General features: G+C 64.0%; 3 protein-coding genes across 8 annotated transcripts in view; 2 read left to right on the top strand and 1 right to left on the bottom strand.

The window, feature by feature from the left end:
* UBE2J2 (ubiquitin conjugating enzyme E2 J2) overlaps positions 1-3,689 on the top strand; it is a 23,500-nt gene extending 19,811 nt beyond the window's left edge. For all 6 annotated transcript variants that reach the window (XM_026457447.1, XM_026457445.1, XM_026457449.1 and 3 more), the window contains 4 exons: positions 642-744; positions 823-961; positions 1,500-1,580; positions 2,136-3,689. In XM_026457447.1, coding sequence (XP_026313232.1) covers positions 642-744; positions 823-961; positions 1,500-1,580; positions 2,136-2,420 — 608 coding nt within the window. In that variant the 3' untranslated portion in view covers positions 2,421-3,689. The remainder of the gene's footprint in view (positions 1-641; positions 745-822; positions 962-1,499; positions 1,581-2,135) is intronic.
* Positions 3,690-8,676: 4,987 nt separating this feature from the next.
* Positions 8,677-13,039, top strand: C1QTNF12 (C1q and TNF related 12). The gene is made up of 8 exons (XM_023192833.1): positions 8,677-8,853; positions 11,098-11,214; positions 11,323-11,434; positions 11,520-11,671; positions 12,031-12,139; positions 12,435-12,525; positions 12,675-12,753; positions 12,911-13,039. The coding sequence occupies exons 1-8, from the start codon at positions 8,677-8,679 to the stop codon at positions 13,007-13,009; spliced, it is 936 nt and encodes a 311-aa protein (XP_023048601.1). The 3' UTR covers positions 13,010-13,039.
* A 7,510-nt stretch (positions 13,040-20,549) lies between these two features.
* Positions 20,550-23,303, bottom strand: B3GALT6 (beta-1,3-galactosyltransferase 6). The gene has a single exon (XM_023192834.2). The coding sequence runs from the start codon at positions 23,282-23,284 to the stop codon at positions 22,295-22,297; it is 990 nt and encodes a 329-aa protein (XP_023048602.1). The 5' UTR covers positions 23,285-23,303; the 3' UTR covers positions 20,550-22,294.
* Between the last annotated feature and the right edge of the window lie 6 nt (positions 23,304-23,309).

The following is a 23,309-nucleotide window of genomic DNA, read 5'->3' on the forward strand; positions in this document are numbered from 1 at the left end:
CCTGGTCAGGTGGATTCGACAGCTTGGGAGGGGAGGATGTGGGAACAGCCATGGATGAGCCCTGAATCCAGGGGTTCAGGTCAGGGCAGGGGGCGTTTGGCAGAACTTGGAGGGGGGTGTTGTGGAGAGTGGTGTGTTTGAGGTGGGTTTTGCTGGCCTTTGGGTGCAGTTGGTCGGGGAAGTGAACAGTGCTCGAGAGTCTCTGGGTCTGGACCTGAGTCCTGGGAGGGGCGGCCTCAGCTGGGCCTGGAGCTCCTGATGTGCTGGGGGTGTTGCGGGGAGGCCTGCCTGCCTCTTCCGACCCTCTGCTCTTGGTGTGGGTGTGTGTGGGACACTCCAGGGGGAGAGGTGTGCGGTAGCTGTGGGGGTCTCGAGCTCCCGGGGAAGTGGGGGGTCTGGGTACGGGTAGGGTGGGGAGGGGCATTGGGTCTGGGTGGTCATGGCAGTGGGTGGGTCGTGACAGGAGTGGCAGTGGAGAGTAAGGTCAGCGGGGGACTGAGTCTGGGAGCCGGCTCGGCATGGAGAGGGCAGTGAGGACTCGGGCTGAGCTGGGGGGCGGGGTGGTGTGGGGATGGGGACAAGGTCTCCAGGAGCCCCGCTGTGGAGGACGACAAGGCTCTTTATGTTTTGTTTCCATGTAGGTGGCTATTATCATGGAAAACTCATTTTTCCCAGAGAATTTCCTTTCAAACCTCCTAGTATTTATATGATAACTCCCAATGGAAGATTTAAGTGCAACACCAGGTAAGGTGCCTGGAGGGTGCCGTGGAAGCTTTCTGGCCGCAGTGGGGAGTGTGCACTGACGGGGCCCCCGTTTCGCAGGCTGTGTCTTTCCATCACGGATTTCCACCCGGACACGTGGAACCCAGCCTGGTCTGTCTCCACCATCCTGACCGGGCTCCTGAGCTTCATGGTGGAGAGGGGCCCCACCCTGGGCAGTGTGGAGACCTCGGACTTCACCGTGAGTGTTCCAGTGCCTCCCTTGTGGGCCTCCGCCTTGTGCCTGGGGCTGTGTTCTGTTCCTGAGTTGCAGCTGCCTTTCTTCTCAGCAGGCCGGGCTGGGTGGAGTTCCTGCCTTGTCCCAGGCACCGTGGTGGAGACTGCTCTGCTCTGTGGCCTGGTGTTCCCCGCCACCTCTCCGGCTTGCTTTTATTCACCTCCAGCCTCATCCACACCCGCCAGTGGTTCCTCCTCGGGATCTTGGGGTGGGCCGAGGCAGTGCCAGTCGCACAGACGGCGGGGGCCTTTTCAGCCGGGAGCACAGTGCTTTTGTTAGCTGGTGTTTATTTTTCTATTTTTAATAGGAATCAAGTGTGATATCATTGATGAGAAGATTAAGAAGCCTTTATAAGACTCTTAAGTTTGCTGTGAAGAATGTGCTTATTAAGTGCTTTCTGCAGCATGAAGACTGCAGCCCTTGACTTTGAAATCATCTGCTTTTATAATTTTGAAAGAATTGAAATTAGTTTTCTGGCTGATTCCCTTCTCTTCCTTCCTAGAAAAGACAACTGGCAGCGCAGAGTTTAGCGTTTAATTTGAAAGATAAAGTCTTTTGTGAATTATTTCCTGAAGTTGTGGAGGTAAGAAAAAGAAAGTCGGAAATGGGTTTCGCCTTCCCCTGTGTTAAAACACTTAAGTTTCACCTCTTTCCAAAGAGTAAAATCTGGGTCCTGAAGCTGCAGACTTCCTCAGGGTATGGCTCCTCTCCCCCAGGAGCCCCGAGGCAGGGGAGGCAGAAGGCCTGGGCCCTGGGGGGTGGCCTGCGGACAGCTGTGCTGGTGGGCTGGGAGCTGGGCCTTTTCCACAGGGGCATGGAGCTCGTGGGCCTGAGCGGCCACCTGGGTGGTCTGGGGATGGCTGGGAGGCAGAGCAGCTGCCATGTGGGACTGGAGTGCTCCCTGGTCTTGGCCTCTGTGGCTCAGCCTTGCTCTGGTCTGCCTGAGTGCAGGGGCCAAGAGGCACAGGGCCAGTGAGGCCAGCCACGCTCGGGCCCTCACCTGTGAGATGGGGTCGGGATAAGACACCGTGGCCCAGGGCTTGGTTCTTGGTGGTGGACTGTGAGCTCCTGAGAACCGGAGTGCAGGTCCTGAGGCGCTGGTTGGAGACCAGCTGCGTTTCTCGTGTTTCTCTCTTAGGAAATTAAACAAAAACAGAAAGCACAAGACGAACTCAGTAGCAAACCCCAGACTCTTCCCTTGCCAGACGTGGTTCCAGACGGGGAGACGCACCTGGTCCAGAATGGGATTCAGCTTCTCAACGGGCATGCGCCGGGGGCCGTCCCCAACCTGGCAGGGCTCCAGCAGGCCAACCGGCACCACGGACTCCTGGGCGGCGCCCTGGCGAACTTGTTTGTTATCGTGGGGTTTGCGGCCTTTGCTTACACGGTCAAGTACGTGCTGAGGAGCATCGCGCAGGAGTGAGGCCCGGGCGCCGAGACCCAAGGCGCCACTGCGGGCACCGCGCGCCAGAGTGACCTGGGCAGGCTGGACACGGCCCAGCACAGGCGGACCCACCGGGCTCCTGGGTTTAGCGTTTAAAAGCCTGAAAGGGGAAGGGGAAGCAGCAACCAAAATGTGTGACTGGGCTGTGGAGGAGGCTGGAGACAGCCCTGCCCCGGCCTCCGCCGCTGGGGCTGGCGCGGATGGGCCGCTGGTGTGCTGGATTTGTAGCTTCTCTTCCGTGTTGTCTTCGGACCTGTTTTAGTAAACCCGTTTTTCATTCTATTAGCTGTGGTCACTTAGAAATACAGACTCGCTGCTGACCGCGGGCTGCGCGTGCGTTCTTGGAGCTCCCGGCGCCGGCGGGTGGGAGCCGCGGGCCGGGGTGGAGCTGGCGTCCGCCGTGCTGGTCTGGCCTGGCCACGTGGTGACGAGGCTTAGCGGGGCCAGCGGCAGCCGTGGCTCGGGATCCAGGGAGGTGGGCTTTGGTCTCAGCGTTTACAAACGTGTTTCCAGTCGGGATGAAACGCATTCCTTCTAGAAAGTGCGCGGGGCCTTCGGCTGTCGTGGGAGCCAGGAGCCCGCGCGCTCCGACCACAAGGTGTCGCCCTGGACTGCGGGGCCGCGGGGCGGGGCGGGGCCGCGGGGCGGGGCCTCCTGGGCGCCCTCGGGGCTGCAGGCGCGGGGGGCCTCGGGTGCCTGCAGAGCCTCTCCCCTGAATTCCTGAAGTGCGGTGGCCCAGAAGCCCGTCCTCCGGTGCTGGTGGAAGGCGGAGGACCGGAGTCCCTGCGGGAGGCCCCCACGGCCGGCAGGCTGGCCCCGTGCACTCGGGGGCCTCCCTCACATCCCATCCCGCGCCCCCTGCGCCCGCCTTCACAGTAGGTAACGGCTCCGGCCCGGGTGTTCGCTCTCCACGGAAGATGGCAGAGGGGGACCCCGGCCCGGGAACGACGCCTGAGCCGGCAGGGGCTCCCCGGGTCCGGCCGTCTCCCCTCTTCTCCGTCTGTTCCGTGACTTCGCCAGGGTGGGATGTGCCGCAGGTGCATCGCGTTGAGGTGGGTCACGGCCGCCGGCAAGAACCCACCGTGTCCAGAGGCGGGCGGGAGACAAGCGCAGCCCAGCCTGCGTGCGCTCATCTTTCTTTGTTTTTTCATCAGTTTATTCAGAATTGCTCTATAATTTACCAATTGTATGTATTTAACCTATTGTGGAAAACAAAAAGTCTTTCATTATATCTTTATTTCTGAATTTCATGCTACTTGTGTCTCTGTGGGCCGGGACATGTGTCCGTCTCTGTGCTCAGGGCTGGGGCGGCCCGTGACCAGGGGTCACACCTGCTGGCCTGGGGTGGTGTGGCAGCTGCAGGGCAGGTGGGTTCCAATGGGAATCGCGTCGCTGGGGCCGTGGTGTAAAGCCCTCTGCAGGACTCTGTCCCCATCCCGTACTGGATGCCAACCGTGCCCTGATCCCCAATGCTTCCGTGACTGCCTGCATCACTTCCGAAGCCTGGTGTTTCCCGAGGCTCACGGGAGGTGGAATGCTAACGAACAGAGTGTTTGCTTAACACGTGTTACTGCTGGGTGCGGCGGCTTCCGCCCATAATCCCAGCACTTTGGGAGGCTGAGGGGTGGCTCTCTTGAGCCCAGCCTGGCCAACATAGTGAGACCCCATCTCACAAAAAATACAAAACACTACCTGGTGTGGTGATGCACACCTTTGGTCCCAGCTACTCAGGAGGCTGAGGTGGGAGGATTGCCTGAGCCCAGCAGGTGGAGGCTACAGTGAGCCATGATGGAGCCACCACACTCCAGCCTGGGCAAGGGAGCCAGATCCTGTCTCAAATGTTTTCTGTATGTGAAATCTCAACTTTTTTTTTTTTTTTAATGGAGATAGAATCTTGCCCTGTTGCCCAGTGTGGAGTGTAATGGTGCCATCATGACTCACTCTGACTGTAGGATCCAGCCCTACTGGGCGTGTGGATTTTTCTCCTGGTGTGTGGAGATGAGAGATTGTAGAAATAAAGACACAAGGCCGGGCGCGGTGGCTCAAGCCTGTAATCCCAGCACTTTGGGAGGCCGAGACGGGCGGATCACGAGGTCAGGAGATCGAGACCACCCTGGCTAACCCGGTGAAACCCCGTCTCTACTAAAAAAATACAAAAAACTAGCCGGGCGAGGTGGCGGGCGCCTGTAGTCCCAGCTACTCGGAGGCTGAGGCAGGAGAATGGCGGGAACCCGGGAGGCGGAGCTTGCAGTGAGCTGAGATCTGGCCACTGCACTCCAGCCTGGGCGACAGAGCGAGACTCCCTCTCAAAAAAAAAAAGAAAAGAAAAGAAATACACAAGACAGATAGAAGAAAAGACAGCTGGGCCTGGGGGGACCACTACCACCTAGACGCGGAGACCGGTAGTGGTCCCGAATGCCTGGCTGCGCTGTTATGTATTGGATACAAGACAAGGGGGCAGGGTGTGGAGGGTGAGCCATCTCCAATGATAGGTAAGGTCACGCGAGTCACATGTGCACCAGACGGGAGGCCCTTCCCTGTTGGGCAGCCGAGGCAGAGAGAGAGGGCAACTTATGCCATTATTCTATGCATTTCAAAGAGTTCAGTACTTTCACTAATTCTGCTACTGCCATCTAGAAGGCAGAGCCAGATGTACAGGCAGAACATGAAAGCAGACCAGGAGCGTGACCGCGGAAGCACAGCATCACAGGGAGATGGTCAGGCTGCGGGCGGGCCTGACTGATGTCAGCCCCTCCACAAGAGCTGGTGGAGCAGAGTCTTCTCTAACTCCCCCGGGGAAAGGGAGACTCCCTTCCTGGTCTGCTGAGTAACGGGTGCCTTTTCTAGGCACTGGCACTAGCGCTAGACCAAGGTTGGCTAAGTAGCGGGCGTCTTCCCAGGCGCTGGCATTACCGCTAGACCAGGGAGCCCTCTAGTGGCCCTGTCCGGGCATGACAGGGCTCACACTCGTGTCTTCTGGTCACTTCTCACTGTGTCCCTCCAGCTCCTATCTCTGTATGACCTGGTTTTTCCTAGGTTATAGTTGTAGAACAAAGATTATTATAATATTGGAATAAAGAGTAATGCTACAAACTGTGATTAATAGTATATGTAATCATATCTATAATCTATTTCTAGTATATTGTTTTTTTTTTTTTTTTGAGATGGAGTCTCGCTCTGTCGCCCAAACTGGAGTGCAGTGGCCGGATTTCAGCTCGCTGCAAGCTCCGCCCTTCGGGTTCACGCCATTCTCCTGCCTCAGCCTCCCGAGTAGCTGGGACTATAGGCGCCGCCACCTCGCCCGGCTAGTTTTTTGTATTTTTTAGTAGAGACGGGGTTTCACCGGGTTAGCCAAGATGGTCTCGATCTCCTGACCTTGTGATCCGCCCGTCTCAGCCTCCCAAAGTGCTGGGATTACAGGCTTGAGCCACCGCGCCCGGCCTAGTATATTCTTGTTATGTATATTTTATTATACTGGAGCAGCTTGTGCCCTTAATCTCTTGCCTTGGCACCTGCGTGGCTTGCCTTGACCTCCTGGGCTCAAGGGATCCTCCAAACTCAGCCCCCTACATAGCTGGGACCACAAGTGTGCGCCACCATGCCTGGCTAATTTTTGTATTTTTTTGTAGAGATGGAGTTTCATCATGTTGTGCAGGCTGGTCTTGAACTCCTGAGCTCAAGGGATCCACCTGCATTGGCCTCCCAAAGCGTTAGGATCATGGGCGCGAGCCACCACACCTGACTAAAATCTCAACTTTTTTTTTTTTTTTTTTGAGACGGAGTCTTGCTCTGTCACACCGGCTGGAGTATAGTGGTGCGATCTCGGCTCACTGCAACCTCTGCCTCCCGGATTCAAGTGATTCTCCTGCCTCAGCCTCCCAAGTAGCTGGAATTACAGGTGCCCACCACCACACCCAGCTAAGTTTTGCATTTTAAGTAGAGACGGGGTTTCACCATATTGGCCAGGCTGGTCTCAAACTCCTGACCTTGTGATCTGCCCGCCTCGGCCTCCCAAAGTGCTGGGATTACAGGCGTGAGCCACCGCACCCAACTGAAATCTCAGCTTTTAGCGACCCTTGGTCAAGCAGTGAAGGCGGTGCCTGTGGCGTGTTGTCTGCACCGGCCCAGAATAAGAGATGATGTTTGACCTGTTGGGCCGGGTATGTCTGACCCTCCGTCCCCGTTTCCCGTAGAGGAATCGTGGGCCCCTCTGTTCTTGTCACCAGTGGGGGCCGTCCTTGACCTCCCCCTGGGAGCACGGTGTGTCCCCTCGCCATGCAGACCACACTGTGAGGTTTTTTAATGAGGAGAGAAAAGCCCCTGAAAGGTTGATATTCTGCAGACACGGGCAGCACGTGGGCTCGGAAGAAGGCGTTTCCTGTGTGCGCTGGCAGCCTCCAGCTCCTCTGTGAGCGCATGCCCAGGCTGGCCTGAGCGCTGATTAACCAGCTGAGGCGGCAGAGCGCTCCGGGTCTGAGGGAGCCGCTCTCCCTGCAGCAGGCGGGTGGGCAGGGCACCGTGGTCCTTTGCCATTTTTCCACGGCCTGGGGGTGTCAGGGTGTCTGGGTTGGGGGGTGCAGGGGGCGAGCAGAGCCAGCAGCTGCACCTGAGCCTCCCTGTGGGGACAGCTCACGGCTGTGGCCCAGGGTACCCCGGAGCCTTGGTGGGTGACCCAGAGGGTGGGGTCCTCTTGGTCGTTTTCTAGAGGGAGTGTGGGGACTGAGTGTTCCTGCCTGGGTGCCAGGCTAAGCTCATTTTAAAGGTGCCTGGGGATGGGGACAAGAAGCCACATCCTTCCCAGTTAGGCCCAGCTGCACTCTGTCCAGCCTCCCAGGGCTGCCCGTTTTCCTGCCTGTGGGGCAGAGTTGGAGGTCCAGCCTGTCCTGTCTGGAGTCACAGGGGAGCACATTGCCAGTGGGTGACAGAAAATTTGGATGCCCTTTCTGTGAGGAGGGGTCTGGTAGCCCTGGGCGGGGGTCTCCTTGGCCAAGGCACCTGCCCACTCCTCCCCTTTGCCCCAAGCCTGGACTGAAGGGTGTTGGGGCTGCCTTTCCCCACCCATGCTGGATGCAGGCCACACCTGCGGGTGTCCGGCAGGGCTGGTACTGTGTGGGCGCTGTGCCATGTCCCCAGAGTCCTCCACCACCTTCACCAGCGGACACGGGGCTGGGAGGCTTCCACAGTGCACTCTGGAGGTGCCAGTCAGGCAGCATCTGAGAGCCCGGAGGGGTTGGGGGCAGCCGGGGTCCCTGGCGGGTTCCCGAGCGTCATCCCCATCCCAGCCTGGTCTCCGGTGGCTCTGTCTGCGGATGTGGCCTGGGGCTGGGGTCTCGGTGTGGCTGCCCTCGTGTCTGGCAAGAGGGGAGGGTCTGGAGTGTTCCGGGCTGTGCATCAGGGCCGGCATGTTGACCTTCCTGTTTCTTTTGGGGCCACTGTTAGCCTCGGCCAGGACCAGCGCGGCTGGAGGGTCTTCCAGCCCCACCTGGCCACCCCCTTCCTCCAGCCAGTGAGCCCAAGGGGTCTGTCGCCATGATCTGGCCTCACCTTTCCCCCGAGTGGGGCCCCAGCCAGACCCGCCAGCACCCCCAGGACCCTGGGCCGGGGCCGTGAGTCAGGGCGGGGCACCCGGGAGGGCCTGGGTGAGGAGGTGGTGGGAAGGGGCTGGGGCTTTGGCTGGCTGGTAGCTGCCCTCCTGGTGGCTCGCTGCAGAGGCTGGTGTGAGGGGAGCCGGGCTGAGCTCAGCTGGGAGGGAGGGCGAGGAGGCAGGCAGCTGTCTTCACGGTTCCCAGGACGAGGTGGACCTTTGGGGAAGCAGTGGGGGCAGGGCGGGTTCTGGGGAGGGGAGGCAAGGAGCAGAGGCAGGGGTCAGTGGGGGTCTCCGCCCCGTCTCCTCCCCTGGCCGTCGGGGCGCCTGGGGGCTGGCGGATCACCCAAGTGTGAGCCCCCCTTGAAGCCCGCGAGGTCTGGGGAGGAGGCGGCGAGGGGAGGATTTACGGGGCGGCGGAGTGAGAAGGGCCAGAGAGGACTGGCTGGGAGCGCGGACCAGAGCGGGACCCCAGCGGGACCTGAGCGCCGTCGCGCCGCCGTTCCGGGCAGGTCCGCGCAGACATGCAGCGGCGGAGACCGGGCGCGCCCCTGGGCCTCGCCCCCGCGCGGGGGCTCTGAGCGCCGGCCGCCCCCATGACTGCGCCCTGGCGCCGGGACTCGCCGCGCTAAGCCGCCTCGGGACGGAGCCATGCGGCGCTGGGCCTGGGCCGTGGTCGCGGTCCTCCTCGGGCCGCAGCTCGCGCTCCTCGGGGGCCTCGGGGCCCGGACGGAGGCACAGAGGACGCAGCAGCCTGGCCGGCGCGCGGATCCCCCCAACGCCACCGCTAGCGCGTCCTCCCGCGAGGGGCTGCCCAAGGCCCCCAAGGTACGCGGCCGGGACGCACGTAGTCCCTTGTGGGGCGACCTCGGAGCTCGGATCCTGGGGCGTCAACCCCCAGCAGGCTGTGTCCCCGCCGGCTCTGCCTCGGAGTTGCCCTTTTTGAGGCCTCGGCCACGGTCCTGCCTCGGGAATCTGCTGCAGCCCAGCCGGGCCGGCCTCTGGGAAGCCCTCTCCTCCTTTGCAGCCCGGACCTGGCCCCCAGCTGGCCTGGGGTGGGTGGGTGAAGGGGGGGCTTCCCGCCGGGGTTGGGGGCTACGGTTAACCCTTTGAAGCCTGCGCCTGCCCCGCCCTGAGGAACCTGTTGCTATTAAGTTAATTGCTGATTTGGGGGTGGGGAGGGGCTCCGGCAGCTTGCTGGATGGTTTACCAGACCCCGTGGGAGCCCGGCGCCCCATGACTCCTGGGGCTGGAGACACCATGGTGAGCCTGTCCATTGTGCTTTCTAGGGGTCCTGTGTAGCCAGCACCCCCCTTGCAGGTTAAGTCCTCAGGCCCCAGCCTGGCCAGGCGTCTTCACAAAGACAGAAGGTCCCGAGCTCACTTCAACCCCGGGCCTACTCTCTCCTGCTCAGGGTGTCTCCAGGGGTCTTGGAGGGCAGGCCTTGCCGCTGCCGTCGAGGGCCCCAGGACTGGGAGGAGACCCGCAGTTGCCAGAGCAGCCCCCACCCCCAGCCCTCACACCTTTGATGCTGGCCTCCCTCCTCCCGAGGCCGGCTCCGCCGCAGCCAGCCCGGCTGCCTCTCAGCCCACGCGGTCCCCCTGGAGCCCGAGGCCCCGTTTCCCAGATGGGCAGGCTGAGGCCCGGCTCTACCAGCTCAGGAAGAGTGGGCTGGTTCCCGGCGCCAGGGCCAGCCTGGCAGTGCTGGCAGGGGTGGAGCAGTGGGGGGGTCTTCAGCAGTCCCGGCCAGTCACCGGGGAAGGGAGGGGGCACCCCACTGCCCAGGGCCACCGCTCCAGAGAACCTGCAGGGTGGCGGCCTCCCTGGAAGGGTGCCGGCTGGAGGGCTGTAAGGTGTGTGCTCAGGCTGGCCCTCCAGGCTTCCAGGGTTGGGCGGTTCTCCTGCAGTCAGCTCTCTGCTGCCTCTGGCCCTCAGCCCCCGGATGGGTTGAGGCACAGGCCCCTCCAGGGCACTGGGTCCCTCCAGCACACTGTGGCGGTGATGCCAGGAGAGCAAGTAGATAGTGGATGCCTGAGGAGTAGGGGGTGGAGTTGGTTGGGGAGGAGTGGGGAGAAGAGTAGGGGGAGGAGTGGGGGAAGGAGGGAGATAAGGAGTGGGGGGGGGGGGGGGGGGAGGAGGGGGGGGGAGTGGGGGAGGAACGGGATAAGGAGTCGGGGGAGGAGTAAAGGTGAATTTGAATGCTCTTGGATTGTTTTTCCCTGGGTGGGCCCAGGTCTGGGATGGGTTCACGCCCACCCTGCCTGTCCTCCACCCTCCATGGTAGAGGCCTGTCTGGTCCACTGGGAGGACCCACGTGCCATGTCTGGTCAGGAGGCTGAGGCTGTCCTCAGAACCCAGCCCCGCTGTGTCGGGCGAGGCCAAGCTCAGGACGGGACTCTGTCCCAGGGTCCCTTGGCTCACCCTGATCTGGGGAGGGGCTCCCTCCTGGCCCGGCTGTGCACTTCCTATCAGAGTCCTGCATGCTTCCACCTGCAGGCCAGGCTGTCCCCAGCCCAAACCTCCTTAGCACATCTCCTCTGACTATGGGGGCTGGGGTGGCTTAAGAGAGGGTGATTGGAGGTCTGGAGAGGGTGGCAGGCCCTGTCTAACCCTTGCTTGAACTCGGTGGGCTGGCCCCAGCTGCCTGGACCTGAACCTGAGGACTGGGGTGAACTGGAAGGCAGAGGGTCCTTGGCGCGAAGGTCCGTGCCCGCTGTTCCCGTCAGCAGCCACTCTTGGCCTGGTGTCTCTGGGACTCTCAGGCCGGTGGAAAACGCTCTCTCGTCCTCCCCACATTGTCCCGTCCATGTACCTGCCTCAGCCAGGACCAGGCCCCTGTTGGGCTCAGGGCATCAGGCTCTGGCTGCATCCACAGAAGCCCTGTGTGCGTGCACTGCTGGTGCCCCTGGCATTGGAACGTCCGGGTTCTGAGTCCCCCAAGGGCGGCCATGGGTCTTTCTCATGGCTGGTGATGTCTTCCCTGGGTCTGCCCTGAGTGCTCCCCGCTGTCCTGGGTTCCCAGATCTCTGCAGGGCGCAGCCTCAGTGTGCTAGCCCCGTCCCATCCCTTTAGCCATCCCAGGCCTCAGGACCTGAGTTCTCCGACGCCCACATGACATGGCTGAACTTTGTGCGGCGGCCGGATGACAGCGCCTTGAGGAAGCGGTGCGGAAGCAGGGACAAGAAGCAGGTGAGCCTCGCCCGGGCTGCTGCAGGGTCTGAGCCTGGGACAGGGTGTGGTGGTAGCTCCCACTGGGTCCCACTGGGACCCTCACCTTCTTCTTCTGTCTCCCCCCAGCGGGACCTCTTGGGTCCCCCAGGACCTCCTGGGCCCCCTGGCCCCCCAGGACCTCCAGGTGCAGAAGTTACCCCAGAGACTCTGCTTCTCGAGTTTCAGGAGCTGCTGAAAGGTCAGCCGCCCTGCACTGCCCAGAGTCCCGACGTGCCTGGGCCCCATGCTGACCCTGTTGGCGGCCTGTGCCCTCCTCCCCACAGAGGCCACGGAGCACCGGTTCTCAGGGCTCCTGGACCCACTGCTGCCCCAGGGGGTGGGCCTGCAGCTGGTAGGGGAGGCCTTTCACTGCCGGCTGCAGGGCCCCCGCCGGGTGGACAAGCGGACACTGGTGGAGCTGCATGGTTTCCAGGCTGTGAGTGGGGCCAGGAGCCCAGAGGGGGGCACTGGGTGGAGCCCCACAGGCAAGACGGGACCACCCACACTCTGACACTCACGGGGCACCCACGTGAGTTGGGAGTTGGGGGCGGGGCTCGGAGGGCGAGGGGCTGCCTCGGGTGAGGGTTGGGAGGCCCTGGGGCCCCAGACCACACCTTATGCCCAGACCGAGGAGAGCGTCCTGGGTGTGGACTCGAGGGTCAGTCCTGTCGGTGCACGCAGTGAGAGTGAGGGTCCTGGGGAGTCCTGCTCCGAGTGAGGGGCTGTTGGTCGCGGGCACCTTCCCCGGGTGGGGGCCAGGCCCTTCGCTGGCCGCTCACCCACTGCCCCTCACAGCCTGCTGCCCAAGGCGCCTTCCTGCGAGGCTCCGGTCTGAGCCTGGCCTCAGGTCGGTTCACGGCCCCCGCATCCGGCATCTTCCAGTTCTCTGCCAGTCTGCACGTGGGTGAGCCGGATGGGGCTGGCTGTGCCGTGTGCTGTGACGGGGCTGGGACTGAGCTTTCTGGGGGTGCCTGGCATCGCCAGCCCCGGGCGCGGGTCCCATTAGAGATCTGCCCCCTGCCCCACGGGGGCCTTGGACTGGGCTTGGGGTCCCTGCTGCACACCCGGCCTCAGGCCTCCCCTCCCCCAGCCCCAGCAGCCACTCCTGGGCCTGTCCTGGGCGGTGTGCCCCGAAGCCCCTCTCCACTGGCCCCCACCCCGCCCCCCATGCACCACCCTCCCCAGGGCTGTCTCTGCAGACCACAGTGAGCTGCAGGGCAAGGCCCGGCTGCGGGCCCGGGACGTGGTGCGTGTTCTCATCTGCATTGAGTCCTTGTGCCAGCGCCACATGTGAGTGACCTCGACCCCTGCTTCAGGCGGCAGCCCCCGGACCACCCTTGGGCGGGGCTCACAGGCCATACAAGTCTCTGGGCACTGGGGGGTGTCTTGGCCCCCTGGACCTGCAACGCCTCCCCCTTGCCCTGTGGGGCTGTGTTCAGGTCCCTGGAGGCCATCTCAGGCCTGGAGAGCAACAGCAGGGTCTTCACGGCACAGGTGCAGGGGCTGCTGCAGCTGCAGGTGAGGCCGGGCCGGGTGTGAGCAGGAGGGCTCGGGTGCACCCAGGGTGCAGACCTCTGGGGCCTCGGCACCTCCTAGCGCAGGGCAGGTGGGCAGACGTTGGCCGCCGGGTGGCTGGGCTGTGGCTGCGGTTGTGACATCCCCGTGCTTCTTACAGGCTGGACAGTACGCTTCTGTGTTTGTGGACAATGGCTCTGGGGCTGTCCTCACCATCCAGGCGGGCTCCAGCTTTTCCGGGCTGCTCCTGGGCATGTGAGGGCGCCGAGGGGGGCTGGGCCAGGAGCTGTCACCGGATCCCGGGGACCCTCCCACTGATGCCTGCGGTCACAATAAAGAGCCGCCGCCCTCGGGTGCTGCCTGGATGTTTCACTGGGGGTGGAGGCCAGGCTGCCGAGGTCGGCAGGGGATGGGTGGGGGCAGAAGGGTGCTGTTCACATGAGAGCCTGGTAGTCTGGAGTACGGGCTGTGGAACCTCCCTCAGGGCCAACTTGCCTGGCCTGGGGTTATGGTGATGGCCAGAGGCTGGGCTCTGCCCTGGCAGCCCCTGCAGGGGCCACATCAACCCTGAGGACAGGGACCACTGTCCATGCCAGCCCCACTCAGCTCTGCCCACAGCCCGTCCAGCCTCTGGGGGGGCAGCAGGTTGTGGGGCACTGGAAGCATCAGAGGTTGGGGAGCAGCACAGTTCTGGGCCCTTGGGAGGTCTGCGTCCTGTGGGGAGTCTGTGCAGAGCAAGAGGACGTGCAGGCCACACGGGACTGCGTGCTTGTGTGCACTGGCCACCGCAGGCGTGGGAAGCTGAAGGCACCCTGCAGGCTCAGGTGCACCCAGACGGTGCCGTGCCTGGGGCACCCAGGTGGAGCAGGGCTGGGACCAGTAGGCTTCTCCTCGCCTGCCCTAGGGACGGCCGCACCCTAACGACCAGGGCCCCTCGGGGGCCTCAGGGGCCAGAATTGCCTCATGGAGGGCGGGATGGGCCCCATATGCCATTCCCATGCTGCTGCCCCCGGCAGGTCCCGTGGATTTGGGCCCCGCCCCCACCCCATTTTGGCTCTGGCAAACCCAGACCGAAGAGTGCAAATCGGCCTCAGGACGTCTGGGCCTCTGCTGAGCTGCGGAGATGCCGTCTCTGGTTGGCATCATCTGGTTGGTGGCTGGTGGGGTCTGGGAAGTTGGAAGAGGCCGGAGCCCACGGCTGTTACCCCTCCCCTGGGACCTGGACCTGCCTGGCGCTGGCAGAGAAGGGGCCCTCCCCAAGGCCTGCTGGGCAGTGAGGCAGGACGGCCCAGCCTGGCGACGAGGTGTGTGGGCAGGCGCCAATCAGCACGAGGTGGACTTGGCTGCTGACCCATCCCCACCTCTCTCCCTGGGCCCCCCAGGGTGGCGTCAGGGGCTGGGGCTGTCTGGAAGGGCCTCTGCATCACTTGCCAAGGCTGTGGTCACCACCTGGGGATGTCCAGCCAGGCAAGGGCCGGTGTGGGGCACCATCCTGGGGCCCCCAACAGCTCCCACACCACCTCCCAAGTCCTGAGGCCCTGATGTGGGGCTGCGGGATGCCAGGCCAGATGCAAAAGCCCCGGCTTGGGGCTCCTCTCTGCTCTCTGCTCCCCATGTGTGAGCACGGCCTGCCCCTGGGGCCTGGATCCAGGACGGGGGGTCTCCCTTCTGCAGCCCCTGCCCTGCTTGGCCACAGCACTTGGCAGTGCTCCCTTCCAGAGAGTCGGGCGGATGCCCATCCACACGGGGAACGGAGGCTGTGCCGGGCCATCCTGGAGCTGGGTCAGCAGGACAGCCGTGTGGGGACCCCGAGGAGGCAGGGGCAGGAGGGTGGCCTGCACCTTCCCGGTTGGCGTGAGCCCTGGGCCACGGACTCCCCCGTTTGCTTCCAGTTTTCAGTGGCTCCTCCCCCACCTGGTGGGCCAACCCTGGGCAAGAATGGGCCGGGGGCAGGCACCCAGGATCAGGCAGCACCCTTCCAGGCCCTTCTGAGCACCGCCTGGGGCCTCACCATCCGGGAATGGGGGCTCTTAGGTTCTTCAGCAGCAGCCAGTCCCCAGCCCTGGAGGTGGGGGCTGCGATGACAGACGGAGACGCCAGAAATGGGACCCAGGGCCGCGCAGAGCCAGGCAGAGACGAGACAAAGAGATGTGGAGGAGGGGGCGGGGTGGGGGCCGGGGCCGGGGTGAATGGGGGTAGTGGGGGCTGGGGCGGGGACCACGGCCGGGGTGAATGAGGGAGGGGCTGGGGGCTGGGATGAGGGCAAGGATGAAGGGGGGCCGGGGCTAGGGTGAATGGGGGGGACGTCCTGGAGCCGGCACCACCTCTCTGGCCTCTGCCTCCTCTGCCGCCTGGTTTCTGCCCCAGTTGGAGGTGATCAGCCACTTAGCTGCAATTCCCCTGGAATGTGCTGTCTCCAGCCCCTGTGACTGGGCACCCAGGAGCAAAAGAATGGACAGGTCGGGGTGGGGTGGGTGGTCTCGCAGGAGGGTCCAGGCCCCCAGCCCACCCAGCCAGGCTCCGTCCTCCGGCCCAACCCAGCTGCACCCCTTCATTCTCTCTCAGCCTCGCCTCCTGGGCTGGACCCACACTGCAGTGGTTGCCATAGAGGGGACCCTGGACTCTTGATGGGGTGGGAGATGCCTGTCACTCAGCCAGGCGGAGCGTGGGGTCCCCGGGGCAGGCGCAGCTCTGCCAGAGCTGCTGTTGCTCAGGGCCTGGGCTGGCTGGGGGACCTGGGGAGCCCAGGGAAATGGACCCCTTCAGGCCTGTGCCCCCTGGTTTGCGAGCTGGAGTATTGAGTGTCCCAAGCGTCTGGCGGCTTCCTGGACCCTGGCAGGAGCAGAGCCAAGGCAGCCAGCTCAGTGCTGGAAGGCCTCAGCCTGACCCCCGACCCCATGCCCTGAGCGGCGGGGAGCTGCCGGGTCCTCCGTGACCTTCACCGGGGCTGACTTCCCAGAACTGAAGGCCGACCTGATGCTTGGCCGGGGCTGGGGGTGTCGGAAGCTGCTGCTGTGGGCTCCCTGCCATCCTGGGAGGGGCCGTGCCGGGTGTGGGGACACTCCCCCCACCAGCCCTCCAGCTCCTGCACTCACAGGACCGGCCCTTCCCTAGAGCCCCAGCTGGAACTGCTGGGCCCACCCTGCCCAGGGCTGCCTCGGCTGGGTCGGAGCCAGTCTTCCCAGCTCTGGTGCTGGCCTGGTCTTGAACGGACAGAAATGCGGACGGGAGCTCAGGGCAGCCAGAAAGTCCTCTTGGGGCCAGGTGCGGCGGCCACCCCGAGGGGCAGCAGGAGCCAGGGGAGGCAGGGCTGGGGGCTCCTGGCTGTGAGGAGGAGGCTGGGCCCAGCCCCAGCCCTGCTTGTCAGGTGTGGACACCACTGCTCATCTGTCCCCGGTGCCTCGAGGGCCCACTCTTGGGGTACGTGGGAGATGTGGCTGCCCTAGCCTGGCCCCTGGGGGCACCTGGGTGTGGACCCTGGGGCTGCAGCCAGGGCAGGCAGGCACTGAAGGCCCAGCTTTGGCATCTGACTTCACGTCCCTCTCCCCGCCTCTGCTGCTCCTGCCGCCCCTGCTGCCCTGCAGCTGGGAGGGTGTCTGCCTCAAGGGCCCCTTGGGCTGCCTTCCAGCCTCACTGGAGTAAGCTCAGGGCGTTCCTGGGGCCTGTCCCAGGCCACAGACCACACCACACGTTGTGACCACTGTCATCTAGGCCTTGGAACAAGCGTGGCCTGGGGGCATGTTGGGGGCATCTGGGGGCCGTGTAGCGGGGCGTGTGGGATCCAAACAGACCTGCCTGGCCTCCTTTTTAAAAATCTATGTGCCAGGTGCGCTGCGTTGACCCCGGGTTGACAGCTGTGTGTCCCTGTGGCTGGTGCGTGCGTGCCCACGTGTCTGCACGTCCCTGTGGGTCTCTGCCCTAGGACTGGGGCTCTGCAGAGCCAGCAGCACGGCCCCCGTGGGAGCAAACCCAGGGCAGCCGTCCGGAGCCCCAGGGCCCGAGCCCTTGGCCGGCCACTCAGTGCCTGGAGCAGGCGTGGCCGGGGTCCCTGGGGTCCAGGGACCACATAGCCTTGGTCCGACCAGGGACAACACAGGGGCCCACGGAGCTGTGATGGCTGCTTCGGCATTTGGGGCTCCCCAAACTGGGTGAAAGGGTCCAGGGAGGGGGTCCCACTCCCAGCTGGGGGCTGCTCAGCACACTGTCCTGAGGGGAGCTCTTTCCTGCCTGCAGAGCGCTGGCTGCCCTGGGATCTGCTGTGCTTGGAGGCTGCTGGGGGCTGGAGCTGGGGGCAGAGCTCGGGGCTGTGTCCTGGGACCGTCGCTCACGGGCTGGGCTTGGCCAGTCTGCCTTGGACTCCTAGTTCAGGCCACTCTGAGCTGTGGTGACCTCAGGGCCTGTCCCCCAGGGGTCTCCCTCAGCCTGACCCTGGAATGGCAGCGTGTCCGGGTGCGGAATATGCCCTGGCCCTGCCTGTGCCTGCTGAGCCACCGGCGTGTCTGTCTGCCTGCACGTCTGACTGCTGCACAGGTGGGCCTGGCACCAGAGGCCTGGGGACAAAGGGTCTTTGTTTGGGAGGCCGGGGGCAGCCCCTGCTCTGGGGCAGTGACTCATGGGTGCCTCGGTGTGATGACAGCCGTGTGTCATGCGTGTGACCCAGCCCAGCAGGGCCTCCTGCCCACCCCACGCCCACAGCCCTCATGAGGGGGTGACGAGAAGCGTGACAGGTGAGGGCTGGGCAAACCCTGTCTCCACAGGGAAGCATCTCCAGACCCCTCGGGCCCCCAGCCCACATGCCCAGGCCTCTCCCTGCCACACGGGGGTGCGGGACACCTCTCCGCAGCAGGAGGCACCACGGCCGGACTCAGGCCCTCTGGACGGGTGCTTTTTAGGCTGAGTTCAACTGTCCTGGGTCAGAAAGTCTGGGCGGGGCTGGTTTGCAGAGGCGGTCGAGGGTGAGGCACCGTGACCCTGTCACCCCGGTGGGACTTGGGCCTGGCTCCGCTCATCCATCCCTCTCTCTCCAGTCTGAGGTGGGCGGCTGTGGGTACAGGGCCCCTGAGGAGGCTGCGGCCGCGGAGACCTTCAGACGCCACCGGAGGGAGGGGCCGGGGCTTGGGTTTCCTTCTGCTCGGGTCACCGGGCTGGGTCAGGCCCCGGGTCAGCGGGGAGGGGAGCTGGACTGCGGCCTTCCTGGGCTCCTGTCCTGCCTGCCCGGCTGGCCCTGGAAGATCTGTGGTGTTTACTCTGGAGGATGCAGCTGAGGAGGTCCCGGCAGGGCCACACTCGTAACCCCTGGCTTCTCAGCCGTGGGTGCAGTCTTGCACCCTGGCTAGCTGAGTTGAGGGGCCTTTGCGGCATCCGTGGCCCCGACCAGGGCAGACTGCCTGAGGCCCAGTCCAAGGAGACGCCTCGCTAGGCAACGCGACCAGAGCAGAGGCCCAGGCTGGATGGGTGGGGAGCGCCTGGGGCCTTCCCCATCCCCCTTCCTGCCCCTCCCGCCTCCACCTCCCTTCAGCTCCTTGGCTGCAGCCGCCCCTCATCGGACCACTCATCCACGGTCTACCTCTGCTGGGAACCCCAGTGAGGGAGGCTCAGACCCTTGCGGAGGGAGGCAGGGATGGGTCTCAGAGAGACCTTCCGAGGAGAAGCACGCAGCCTGGGACGGGGTGGGGCCAGATCTTGGTTCTTCTCCTTGGGTGGTTCTGACCTAGCTGGTGCGGTGCAGTGTGGCCATCGGGGCAGGGTCGGTGGCACCAGTCTCTGGTAGGGAGGGTGCAGAGAGCAGGGAGGCCAGAGAGGGAGGGGCTGTGGGTGCTGGGGGTGGGGACCCACCCTGGCCCTGAGGGAAAGGAGTGTGGACACCCACAGAGGCCACCTTGATGGGGCAGCATGGGCTTCAGCTCCCAAGGCTGTGGGAAGGTCCTCTGGGTGGGGGCTGGGAGGAGACCTCAAGGGGAGGCCCAGGAGTTTGGGCTGTGCCCCCTCAAAAGCCTCTTGAGGACCCTGAGATTGGCCAGGCCTGTGGGATGGACACAGAGGTCTTTCCCCTCAGCCCACAGCGGGAGGGGGAGACCCCAGCTCACTCCAGAGTAGGAAACCAGGAAAAAGAGCCAAGCCCTTCCCAGGCCCCTGAAACCAGGGAGCAGCCCCCGTGGAGCTGGAAACTCCTCTTTCACTGGCTGTTGGTGGGCCCAGGAAGCAGGGCCTTGCGTGAACAAGGGGCCTCCTCTCTTCTCCGGGCCCCGCTCTGGGTGCAGAGGGCCGGGCGCGTGCCTGTCTCTGGCCACCTGCTCCCCAGGATTCCCCAAGCCGTCTGGGCAGCTGGGGCTTCCATTCCTGCACTGTCAGCCGGTCTCACGGTGCCACAGCTGGGGAGCCTGGGCAGGTGGGTCCACAGCTCCTTCTCAGATCTGAGGACTCGGAGCTGGGACAGTCGGCCAGGGAGAGGGTGGAAGAGTCTGGGGTGACCCAGGCCACGGGGGCAGCCCTGCTGCAGGCTGGACTGATGAACACCTGCCGGGAACAGGGTGTGTGCTGAGACCCAGAAGGAGGAGACGATCTGGGCCCAGTCAGTGCTGGGCGTCTGTGACACCGCAAGGTTGCAGGAGCCCCTGCCCGCGTCTGCACCGAAGAGTGCCAGGCACAGGCAACTGGGCTGGCACCCTGGGGCTGCTGGACGGGGTGTCTTCCCTCGCAGCCCTGGAGGCCATGCTCCTGACTCTGGGTAGAGCCCTTCCTCACCTGGTGGGGTGCTGGGGGGTCCTCAATCCTCGACCTGCAGAGGTGTCGCCTGGATATCAGTCTCTGTGGCCACACAGCGGCTTTTTCCGGGCCTGTTCTGGTAAGGACACCAGTTCCGTCGGAGTAAGGCCACCTTGTCTTAATGCGACTCCACCTGCAGAGACCTGACTTCCAGACAAGGTCACTTTGTAGCTGCTGGGTTAGGGCTTGGAATATCTTTTAGGGGGCACAATTCAGCCCCGTAACAGGAGCCTTGACTGCCACGACCCCAGCCGGGCACAGGTGGGCAGGGAAAACCTGGAGGCCTCGGGTGGGGGCACCTCCGGATGCAGGTAGCACTTGGCATTTTGGGGGCGACCGCCCAGGCCACAGGCCCCGTGGTTACCCAGGGCTGGCCCAGAGAGCTGGAGCCAACGTCAGGTGCCTGTGTGCCAGTCATGCAGGGCAGAGGGGCAGGACCAGGGTCCCCGGGAGGGCAGAGGGGGGTGCTCTCCTCCTGGGGGATCCTGAAGGGACCAAAGCCCACCCTCTTGGCTTGACCCGCATTCCCTGCCGGCCATGTGCCTCCTGGGGGCTGTGTGCGTGTGGCTGCCCCGTGCCTGCCCAGCCCTGACACTGTCCCCTCCACGGTGGGCTCTCGGGGCCACTAGAGAAGAAACACCCGTGTGGCAGAGAAGAGTCGGTTGTTTTGTATCCCAGGTTCCCACATGGAAATGAACTCGGTGACTCCCCATCTCCCGAGGGCCTCCTGGTTTGGCCCTGGTCTCTGGGAACTGAGTACCTGGGTGGGTGGGGAGCTGTACAAGCTAAGACCAGGGAGGGACGCCTGGGGGAGGGGATGCCACGGCATGTCCACGGTCAAGCGGAGTCGCGGGGCAGGGAGACACCAGGGAGCAGGGAGGATCTACAGGGCAAGCTTGAGGTGAGACCAGAAAGAGCTGTGGCTGCCCCGGCTCTGGGAAGCCCCCAGCCCTCCTGAGGCCCAGCCTTCAGCCCACGTGTCCTCTGAACCCGTTCACCATGGCACAGCTGGGGAGGGTCAGCCCAGGGCAGGCTTTGTTCTGATATGAAATTTAATGTCTTAGGCTGAAAAACACCAAAATTCCATTTTTTGGTAGGTCAGAAGTGGTTGCAAACTGGATTTTTAGACTTCCTATTGGGAGTCTTGGACATTTGCACTGTTTTCCACAGGGGTCAACTCTTTGGAGCCACGAAGAACTCGGTAGTGCAGACCAGAGGTGTGGGAGTCCAGCCGCTGGTTCGAATCCCGCTCTCCACTGTCCATGGGATCCTCAGCAAGCCCTCTGGCCTCTCCAAGCACACACAGGGTTCCTCAAGTAATTCCAAACTCCAGAGAAGACATTCCAGGTAAAATCGGATGGCAGGGACCTGGGACACCGCTGCGATGGGCAGCCCCTGGGCTCGAGTCTGCGACCCCATGGGAGGGCAGGGCCCCATCCTGCTCACACCAGGGTCCCCAGCCCTGGATCCTCACAAGTCCGTGTCCAAGAACAAACTGTGCACAAAGGGACGGTCAGTCTTGTATTCAAGGTGGCCCGTCGGAGCTCGAACTCATCTGCCTGACCTAGGGACGCCTCCAGTCCCACCCTTACCTGTTGGAGGTGGGAGAATCACTGTGCAGGTCCCTGACCCACTGACCACAGATCATCAGTTCCCTCCGCCCCGGCTGTTTCCTCCTGAGACCACTGCTGCCTTCAAACAGAAATAACCCAAACCTGCTCCTAACCCCACAAGACTGACCTGGAGCCTAATCCAACCCTCAGCCAAGCCTGCTCCAGACTGGACCCCAGACCGGCCCTGGCTCCAAAGTGGGACAACAAAGATCACAGCAGGGACCGCCCAGGTCCCCCAGACAGAAAACCCGTGTTGGACTTCAGGGGGCTCACGGTCACCCCTTGTCCTGGGGCAGCTTTATTTTATTTTGGCAAGGACCGCAGTGTTCACTCTTCTCGTTAAATGAGGGGATTCCAAGGATGTGTTAAGGTAGGTGAGAGGCAGGCCGGGTGCGGCTGGTCCTGTTTTCTTAAGGCGGAATTGGAACGGCATCGGCACTCGGGGGTTCGGATTCCTGGAACCTGGGGCGGAGTCTGAAATAAAGCAGCGCCACGGACCCACGGGAAGCCTTATAAGGAAAATCTCTTCAGAAAGAAGCAATGGGTCCCATGACGTGTACACTGAAAAGATAAGTGGCCAGTTTTAAAGTTCTCCTGCCTTTAAACACACACAGCAGCGGGGCCGACGGTACAGGCACCAAGTTCTGACATACAAGTGTTTCCTGAAATCATGTAAAAACCCCGAGACCTTCACATTGCCAACTGACACTCACATCGACACAAACTTACAATATTTATAAATAAGTTACAAGCAAACACTGAGTTATATTTACCACGAAGTCACTGGACAGAGACCAAAATCCCATGAAAGCGGACTGATGTGAAATCACGTTAGATCTGAGACACGTACATGAAAAACGCCACTGATAAGAGACACGGAAGATCGGGGCCCAGCCCCGTGAGCCGGCTGGGGACAGCACGGGGGTCAGCGCGCGGCCGGGCCCTGCTTAGGCTCGCTAAGGTCCAGGAACCGGCACCTCCACCGGGACACGGCGCGCTGTCCCGGCAACCCCCAGGGGTCTCCCAAACGCAGGCCGGGAGTCAGCGACCACGGGCGTGGCCGCGGGACGGGGGCCTTGGGGCCCGGGCATGGCGCGCCCGCTGGGCATCTGCCCCAAGGCGCTGCTGGGTGAAGCGGGTGCTCCGGAGGGCCGGGCCGCGGCGGCTCAGGGGATGCCCTCCCTTCTCTGGCAGCACTGCGAGGGCGGCGCGGACCAGTCGTACACGTAGGACAGGCGCAGCTGCACCTCGCGCTTGCACAGGCGGCCCTCGCGCGCCAGCGTCGCGTGCTTCTCCAGCATGTCCTCCAGGCTCTGCTTGTGCGTCACCAGGTACTGGTTGCTGCAGCCGCGGGACCGGTACTCGGTGTCGAAGCGCGGGTCGTGCTCGCGCTGCACGTCCACCGGCGCCAGCCAGGCGCCCAGAGACACGTCCTCGCTGTGCCAGGCGCGCAGGTAGTCGCGGCTGAGGCGCAGGTAGCGCACCAGGTCTGCCGAGAGCACGTAGCCGCCGCCCAGCGCGTAGGGCAGGTAGTAGTCGCAGAGCTGCCAGGAGGCCTCACGCCAGCGTCCCCCGGGCTTGACGCGGCCGCGGCCCGAGAAGAAGCCCCAGTAGAGGCGGCGGCGGCGCGCGGGGTCGCGGGCGCGCAGCTCCGCCAGCAGCGCGTCCAGCCGCGCGAAGGAGTCGTCGTCCGCCTTGAGCACGAACTCGAAGGCCACGTGCTCGTCCAGCCAGGCCAGCATGGCCAGCACCTTGGCCGTGAGGTTTTCGTAGGCGTCGCGCAGCGCGGGCAGCAGCAGCAGGTCCCCGTGCCGCGCCTGCTCCCGCTCCAGGGCGCGCCGCTCCTCGGTGCCCAGGCCGGCCGTGCCCACGGCGAAGCGCGCCCACACGTCGCCCGGGGCCCCGCGCCGCGCCAGCCACGTGCTGCGGATCACGCTGCGGCGCTCGGCGGCGCGGGGCGCGCTGGCCACTAGCACGGCCAGAAAGGCGGCGGCGCGCGCGGGCGCGGGGGGCGGGGGGCTGCGGCCCGACGCCGTCCTAAGGCCCCCGGGCTCGCCGGCGCAGCGCGCCAGGTACAGCAGCGCCGCCCCGCACAGCGCCAGCGCGCCCAGGCCTAGCGCCGCCCGCCGTCGCCACGCGCGCCGCAGCAGCTTCATGGCGCCCGCGCCGGGCCGGCGGCCC

Source organism: Piliocolobus tephrosceles, chromosome 1, assembly GCF_002776525.5.
Source record: "Piliocolobus tephrosceles isolate RC106 chromosome 1, ASM277652v3, whole genome shotgun sequence".
In the NCBI taxonomy this organism is placed as follows: domain Eukaryota; kingdom Metazoa; phylum Chordata; class Mammalia; order Primates; family Cercopithecidae; genus Piliocolobus; species Piliocolobus tephrosceles.